Genomic DNA, 8740 nt, shown 5'->3' with positions numbered 1-8740 from the left:
GAGGCATGGGTGTCTATGGCGGCATGGGAGGTCAACCTGGTGGCTATGGAGGCATGGATGCACCGATGAGTGGAGTTGGAGGAGTGGGTGGCTATGGAGGCTACGGTGGCATGGGAGCACCGCTGGGGGTTTCATGGCCTCCATTGTTTCTCCAATACCTCCTTCAAGTGATCAAGCCAACGAAGATTCAACGACGCATGCCAATACCACCGTCGAAGAGTCTAATGGAGAAAATGAAGGTGTTGACAATTGAGCTGTGTTTGTGTGAGGCATGGATGTTGTGAACTTGGTTTTATGTGGTGTTGAACTTCGTTGTCCTTTGCATTGAACTATGTGATGCATTTAAACTATGATATTTTGGATGCGATGTGGAGTTTCCAGTCATTTATTGTTATTTTTCCTTTTTAAGATCTTGTTGAACATGTATAGCTGTATGGATGTTGTTTGTGCCAACGTTCGGTGAAGCTGTCGTCGGCATCTCGCGTTCGATCCGAATGCAGCGTGCTGCACCACGATTTTACAACACCAATTTATCGCGTTGTTGCAAGAGATGCTCTTACGGAATATCGAAATACAGAAAGTTGCCCCGTGAACTTTTGCGGACAATGTTTTGATTTTTTTTTTTTTTTGGCTTTGTTACGTGATGATGGTTTGGATAAAAGTTTGCAGTACTATTGAATTCAGTTATTCGTGACCCGTGAGATTACTCCCATTGAAGACCTGCCAAACTAACTACTACTCTCAGTGTTCCTATTTTTAAAATGTTTTGGATATTTAAACGTGGACTACATATAAATAAAATAAGTGAAAAATACGTCTAAATATATGCGATTCATAATAAAGCTACAACATCACCTTATTCAGAATAGACTAATGGTTGATTAGCAGATTGTACAGGATACTCGGAGGATCAACGCGCATGCATGGTTACTGAGTGCAACTGTTTACTGATGGTTGCACATGATATTTTATATGAGGCTACTTGGCGGCCTATTAGCAGATTATAAGATGGTTATGCATAGGTTTACTTGGTTTCTTTGATGGTTGATTTTTGATTCGACCCTCCCAGACCCATGATTTGTAAAGACTGAATTTGTGGTACTTTTTAAATAAATGGCTGCATGCATAATTGGTGCAGAGGCCGGGTATTCACCATTTCGAAAAAAAAATCAGAATAGACTGATATTGATAGCTTGTCCGAAGTACATTATTTTTTAGGTTTTAAATTTAACTAGACTTTTGCCCAATAGAGTCTTTTGAGTATTAAAAAATGTTCCTACAGTTTTAAGACACTTGACTAAGTTGAAACCTTGTTCAAATATTGGAGGAATTCAAGCTTCTATCATACTATTATTTTTTGGTGAATTTTGATGTTTCGATGTTTTGTACCATGGCCGCATTATCTACCGGTTATAACTATATTGGGGTAGTGTAGGATACATCATTGGCTATCTCTAGAATTTTGATTCAGATTTAAAAAAAATTAAATACACATATTGAGTGTTTGCAAATAAAGAGCTACGTGTTAATAACCTCATCAAAGGTTTGTAGAATGACAAAACAATGATGATGAAATCTATAAGTTGTTGAGTCACTTTAACAAAGTTAATAACCTCTTTTCTTGAATTAACAAAGCATGATATCTTAGCCCCCGAGAATGGTTTACATCTATCGTGTGTGCGAGGGTACATGTACTAGAGATCGTAGATTAGTTTGACAACACAAATTTCTCGAGGGAGAATGAATAGACGTGTTGTATCCATATGTTTAGGACATGTTATATGTAAATCCTAAGTCATGTCATCTCATGTTTTTCTTATAAATTAAGAAGATTACATGAGTGATTTTGTTACTACAGATTAGATTTTCGCCGATGACGATCTATCTATTGCATGTGGCTAGATTTTTATTGGGGCCTATACTTGTCTTTTCCTTCGATGCTCAAGTCGATATAGATCTGTGCTGAAAAAACTACGCACACTGATTAACTTTTAACTGAAGATTAGCATACTCTTATCAGCGCTTAGATTCCACGGGGATTATTTTCTTTTTTTTTTCGAGGTGGGGGGATTATTTTCTTATCTACGCACGAGTCGTTCCATGATATGGGAAGGTTTAGACGTTCTGAAACGTTTCCTCGGTCTCGTAGGTAATCTTGCCATCTAATGTACTACCTCTGGACCACTTTAATCGACGCGGACTTACACAAGGAATACACTAGGTTTGGCTCTCCTCCGCGTCGATTTAATCCGACCGGAGGGAGTAGAAAGTTATACCTACGGATACACTTATATTTACCGAGAACTTGTTCACCACAGAACACATGATTTTTCCCTTAGGCTCTAAATTGATTGACTTGTATGATGAACATGTTGTCGTATCCGGAAAGTTATACCTCGGGATACATGTATTTTCAGGGACACTTACATTTAACTCTTTTCACCACAAAACACATAAATCTTCCTTTATGCTCTAAATTGGTTGCTCTTCAGGGTACGATTTTCGGATTTTGGAGTCTGGATGCACCGGATAAGTTCTACCGGCTGCGTCACTTGGTAGAGACGGTCTCGACTCATCGTCGTGTGTCCATGTCTCAATCAGTGACGCTTTATTTAGCAGGTTAATCAGTGACCACAGTCGCCAATCGCTTACAAACACACTGGCACGTCAAATTACACGGCGCCCGCCCAGCCTGTGACAACACGAAGAACCATAAAGAAATCAATCGCAGCACCGACCCCTCACGTGTGGCCAACACAACACACCATGAATCCATGATTGATTGGCCCGACAAACAGCACCGGGCTCGGCGAGGGGCAGTTCGGGCAATTGGCCCCGCGCGGCGTTACCGGGGGCGCGTGGACGGCGGAACGGGCCGGACGGGGTGCCGCCGCGTATAAAGCTCGCTAAAATTCCCCCGACGCGAGGCCACAAATCGCTCCCAGCCTCCCCTTCTTCTTCCTTCCTCCCTGCGCGCGCGGTCAAAGAAGAGATCTCCCCTCCTCCCTGTGCAGCGCTCGCCGCGAGGAGCCCCGAGGAAGAGCGCCTGCCTGAGAAGCTTACCATGGCGGACCAGCTCACCGACGACCAGATCGCCGAGTTCAAGGAGGCCTTCAGCCTATTCGACAAGGACGGCGATGGTAAGTCCAAAGTTCCCCTCTTTTCTTCTTTCTGTTTTAGGATGATGCCACGCGTTCTTGTTCTTGTTCTTGCTGCTGCGGTAGTCGTGATCCATGTCATGCTAGACGCTCTTCGCCTCCCACGAAACGAGACTGTGAATCTCATGACCGCCGGCCGTCTACTGTTTGATTAGCATAGGATGCCAGACTAATGTTTAAGATCTCGTGTAAAATCACTCCGCAGAGGCGGTAGAGAGCTTATCTCCTCGTATTAACAGGAGCAAATCACTGCGCCTCTCCAGTTCCTGTAGTCTGCACTGCCGTATGATTCACGGCCGCGGGTCGCCATCTCGCGTAATTGCTGTGGAAACTATGCTGTTCCGGAGACGTCATCAGATGAATGTGATTGTGGGGCACCTCTACGTCATGCCGGATGTGACCTCGTCTCGGATCCGAATGTGACCAAGCGTTAGTTCCTACCCGGATGTGGAGAAAATCAAACTCCCCCTGGGGGCTGGGGCTTGCGCTGGTCAGATGCGTATGGCGTAGACCAGAATCATCTACAGCGGCTGAATCGTACTAGATCGGTAGCTCGTACCTTGAATTCGGCAGATATGCTGCAATTATACTGAGGGTTGAATGTATAGATTATATTGGGAAACAAGTAGATCCAGCTATATGAATTGATTTAGCAACTAGGAGAATAGTTTGCTGTCTGATAGAGCTCATAAAGTGGCAATTGTTGGCCCTGGCCAGATTCGTTTTTTCAAGTGTAGTGACCTGCCCAGAATTCAGTTTAGGTCTTTAGATACATCTGCAGTAACAGCTTGGTTTGGTCTCTGTATCAACTGCGTCACTTCATCAAGAACCTAATTTAGGGTGAAGTTGGTTACATTACTGTTATTCGGACTGGCTTGGGTATCCCTATCATGCTGAACAAGTGGCCAAGAGTGTAATACAGCTATACACTGCAAGCTTTATCTGTTGTGTTTCTGGACCAGATTTAGGTTGCTTCTGCCACTTCATGCATGCATGTCTGATAAGTCTTTTTTGTTTGTTTAACGCTCGCTCTCAATAATGATATGTGATCACTGAATTAGTCGGACATGTGAAAAATTCTTGCCGTGTACTGGACAGGCTGCATCACGACCAAGGAGCTGGGGACGGTCATGCGTTCGCTGGGGCAGAACCCAACCGAGGCGGAGCTCCAGGACATGATCAACGAGGTTGATGCTGACGGCAACGGCACCATCGACTTTCCCGAGTTCCTCAACCTGATGGCTCGCAAGATGAAGGACACCGACTCGGAAGAGGAGCTCAAGGAGGCCTTCCGGGTGTTCGACAAGGACCAGAACGGCTTCATCTCGGCCGCGGAGCTCCGCCACGTCATGACCAACCTCGGCGAGAAGCTAACGGACGAAGAGGTTGACGAGATGATCCGTGAGGCCGACGTGGACGGTGATGGCCAGATCAACTACGAGGAGTTCGTCAAGGTGATGATGGCCAAGTGATCCAGCCTCGACTGGTGGTTGTGGTATCACTGTTTATTTACCTGGAAGGAGGAAATTTGTGCATTGCATATTAGTAAGGAATGCGACTCTCGTTTCCTTGTCTTCCCTGAAACAAGAACCGTATTAGTAGCCCTAGTTGCTGAAATCCTCCTCCCCTCTCTCTCTCTCTCTCTGGTGTGTCATTGAAACCTGTTTCTTTGTGTGGATCTGTAAGACTTGCCCTCTCCGTGATGAAACTCTGATTGCAGTTGAATCCGTTTGATTGTAGTTACAGTATGTTTTTTCGTTGAATCTGCTTGACTCGGCACTGTCAGTACCGCTCCGTTCAGTTGGCAGATGCTATGCGATGGCGAGTTGTTCTTCAGGAAACATGCCAGTGTCGGTTGAGCCGTCCGGTCACATGTGATGTGGACCATCAGTTGAATTCAGCCAACCCAATGTTTGGTGAAGTTTGGCAGGACTAACGGTTGACGAAGAAGATGCTGCCGCCAGACAGTAGTAGGTAGGTGATAATGTTGTTCAAAGGCGTGATCCTATCTCGGACAGCTCGCTTCTGGAGTGACCTCACCTGTTTGGAATCGTTGTTTTGGTGCGACGGGTGTTTACGCACACCCTTTTTGACTTTTTTTTTGATAGAAAACATTGATTTATTGATCAAATAATATCGATACAGAGTTTTGCGGATGCAATCTGAAGCAGAATGAAAAACCTCACTAGAGAAAACAGTAGAACAAGACTTCGCTAAACTGTGTGCACTACTTCATTGAGATTACGCTTCACATGAGCAAAGGAAACTGATGTGAAGGAGTTGGTAATGGCCTTTATGCCATTCACCAGGATGCCAACGGGGGACTTGCCCATCATTGACAAGTTGAGCCAATGAACTCTCGCGAAAGACAGTCCGATGGGACGGTCATGTCCTTCTCCTTGACCTACCAAAACAAAAACAGTTCGTCAGCCCAGATATCCGATAGCACTTTTGTGCACCTTTTGCCCCCGCACGGCGACGGGGGGGGGGGGGGGGGGCACCATAGATAGCCGCTGCCATCCCCCCACCCCTCCTTCCTCCTCCTGCTGCCGCCATGGGTGCGCGGTCGGGCTCTGCCTGGTTGTTGCCGGCGGTGGCAGGGCCTGCTCGCCCCTGGCGTGGTGGATCGGCGCGGGAAGGATCCTCCCCGGTTGGGTGTGGTGCGCTCGCCCGGGTACCACTGCGTGTTGGTTGCTCAATGCACGGCGGCGTGAGCGGCGCGCCTGGCGTCGTGAGCGGCGACGCGCCTAGGGCATCAACGGTGCGGCGAACAGCGACCGGGGCGCGGTCCGGGTAGCGTCCTAGTGATGGTGGTGGTGGCCACTGGCGGCGGGCGATGCTGCTGTGGAGGTGCTAGGTGGGATGGACCAGATGGGTGTAAGCCCTAGGTCGGTCTTCTCTTTTCCCTCTTCGTGATCTTGGTTGTCGCCGGTGGAGGGTCGGCCGATTGCAAGGTGTCTCGCCGCGTTGCCTCGGCCGGCCTGGGATGGTCGGCGGCGCTGGGCCCGACCTGAATAATGGTGGCGGTCATCGGGTCTCTCTTATGCGAAGATGAAGACCTACCTGAGGCATGTCCGTCTTTATCTGGCTGGAGTGATGATTTCCGGAAAGCTCCGCTGGTGAATGGAGCAGTGCATCTTTTGCCTGGAGTTTGATGGATTGGGTGGTATTCGGTCGTGCACACACATGCTTTTATTCCAACCGTTTGGTTATGGAGGGAGCGACGTGAAGCTCTGTTCTGTGTTTCCATCAGATGACATTCGGGTACATGGTGAAATCAAAGGCGGACAATATCATGAAGGCCGGATTAGAGGACTAGCAATGGAGGTCTGAGTCTATGTATTGTTGAGGAGCTTGCTTGGTGTTTTAAGTTTCGCGGCAGCAATATGCTAGTGGGGGTGGCAGCACAGGTGAGTCTTACCTTTCAAGGTGAAAATCTAAGGTCTATCTTTAACTGGTTGTGCCTTGTTGAAGGCATTGTTTTGAGAGCGTGGACTATCTTCAGGGTGAAAATCTAAAATCTTTTGATCGGGTGACGGCGCTTGTGCACTATCTCCTTCTTAGAGGCATCGCTTTTTGGAGAGTCTGGAGTTCATGTATTGTCATGGTGATGGATGTATTGTTGCTGCTACGGCTGGCGGCAGCGGGACTTTTTGTTCTTAGTTTTATTTTTTTATTTTTTGTTGCGTGCATCCGTACTATCACTAGGGTATTGCATAATTGCAGAAGCTAGCTGTAATTGATATCTTCTTGATATTACTCCTAGAGTAATATATTCCCTTCATCGAGAAAAGCAGAACCGCTAACTGAAGAGTCGAGGCCTCAGCCTCTTCAGGGGTGTTGCCAGACCCGGCAACCGGTGTCGACAAGCAAACACACATCTCTAGCCACAATGCTTGCCTGCTGCCACAGTCACATGTATCAGCTGCTTCTAAGAGTGAGGAATTGTGTGGGGAGTTGGCTTCTCCCTCATCGATGGTGCATTTGGACGTGGACGTACTTGCTTGAGCCCTCGGCGGTGGTTTTCATGCCACCATCTCCAAAGCTTAGTCAGTCGCTTGCTTTTGTTGGCTCCGAGGCTCTCTTTGTAAAAGAGCTTTTCGACCTTCTTGGCAATTTGGAGACGGCTATCCCTGGATCTGGCAAAGAGATTGTGCGCCTCCAGTCAGGAAAGGATACAGGTGATAAAACAAAGAAGGTGAGAAAGTATCTTAAGAGCAAAAGCAAGCCACAAGAAAGGCATTCACAACTACTTGATGGATGGTCTCATATTTCAGTGGATTTCTTTTGTGTGTGGTGAGCTTTGTTTCGAGAGATTGTGGCCACAACGGGTTTGGAGAGTTGATTGATCTGGCTTAGCTCTCGAGAACTTGTGGACTTCGGGTTTAGTCCGTATGCGATGTTGTAACGGTTTTTGCCCGGTTTTCCATTAATTGATCGGATATTATATTTTTAATAATAGATTGAGGCAAAGTTTTTGTCTTGGTTTCAAAAAAGTGACCGGATTGCATTTGGACAAGTGATCCCCTGATCAGGTCAATATAAGCCAGAATTTTGTGTCATGCCCGCGTCGGTCTTGGCTTCTCAAACAGTGTGATGAGCCTCTTCCCAAATATGCCAAAAGGCAAAAGCTGACCGCCAGGGTAGTAGCTTGTACCCGCTGGTGGTGCACGAAATGCCAGAGGTGAGTTTTCATCTTGCCAGGCGCCTTGATCTTTCAGTTTGCTGGTTGCTGGTTGCCACTGTTTCTCACCGGCCTGAGTGAGGGTTCTGCATTTCTGGATACAGATAGGCAGGAGAATCGCAAGATTCGACCGAGCTGGGCAAAAAGGCCGGGATGTTCACGGCAAGATCCAATAGAGTAGAACGCTAGGCAGTAATGTCCAAGTTTTTCTCGAAGGAAGCAGGCAGTAATGTGCTTTCCAGCTTAGGGCTCCTTTGATTCATATGATTGATATAAGAATTATGTAGGAATTGAATCCTATAGAAAAATTTGCTATACAAGTCATTTGATTCATAGGAACATATCCTATAGGAATTATTCCTATAGGAATCTTGTAGTACAAATCCTATAGGAAAAAAGCATTAGGGCTCCTTTGATTCATAGGAATATGAAGAGTGTAGGAATAGGAAAGGTGTAGGATTGGAATGTCATGCTAAGTTGAATCCTATAGGAATATGGTATGTCTTTGATTGTAGCAAAGGAATTTTTCCATGAGGTATGAGCTAATGTTTTTTTCCTATAGGATTTGTACTACAAGATTCCTATAGAAATAATTTCTATAGGATATGTTCCTATGAATCAAATGACTTGTATAGGAAATTTTCCTATAGGATTCAATTCCTACATAATTCCTATATCAATCCTATGAATCAAAGGAGCCCTTAGCTCATACCTCATGGAAAAATTCCTTTGCTACAATCAAAGACATACCATATTCCTATAGGATTCAACTTAGCATGACATTCCAATCCTACACCTTTCCTATTCCTACACTCTTCATATTCCTATGAATCAAAGGAGCCCTTAAGTTCCCCAGTTAAGCACACCTAGATGTGCAAGCTCGAAGGTGGGGGGAAGG

The 8740-nt window shown here is 46.1% G+C and overlaps 1 protein-coding gene across 1 annotated transcript; it reads left to right on the top strand.

The window, feature by feature from the left end:
* The first annotated feature begins 2942 nt into the window (after nucleotides 1-2942).
* On the top strand, nucleotides 2943-4883 carry LOC124682234 (calmodulin-1). The gene is made up of 2 exons (XM_047216962.1): nucleotides 2943-3140; nucleotides 4257-4883. Exons 1-2 carry the CDS (start codon nucleotides 3065-3067, stop codon nucleotides 4628-4630), a joined length of 450 nt encoding a protein of 149 aa, XP_047072918.1. The 5' UTR covers nucleotides 2943-3064; the 3' UTR covers nucleotides 4631-4883.
* The last annotated feature ends 3857 nt before the right edge of the window (nucleotides 4884-8740 follow it).

This window comes from Lolium rigidum, unplaced genomic scaffold (assembly GCF_022539505.1).
Source record: "Lolium rigidum isolate FL_2022 unplaced genomic scaffold, APGP_CSIRO_Lrig_0.1 contig_71825_1, whole genome shotgun sequence".
NCBI lineage: Eukaryota > Viridiplantae > Streptophyta > Magnoliopsida > Poales > Poaceae > Lolium > Lolium rigidum.
This window is presented reverse-complemented; position numbering and strand designations above follow the sequence as displayed.

What these genes read in the sequence shown, in the direction of transcription:
- LOC124682234 (XM_047216962.1), top strand. Translation starts at nt 3,065, where the DNA reads ATGGCGGACCAGCTCACCGACGACCAGATCGCCGAGTTCAAGGAGGCC. An exon ending in ATTCGACAAGGACGGCGATG is followed by an intron (nt 3,141 to 4,256) that starts GTAAGTCCAAAG and finishes TGTACTGGACAG; the next exon opens with GCTGCATCACGACCAAGGAG.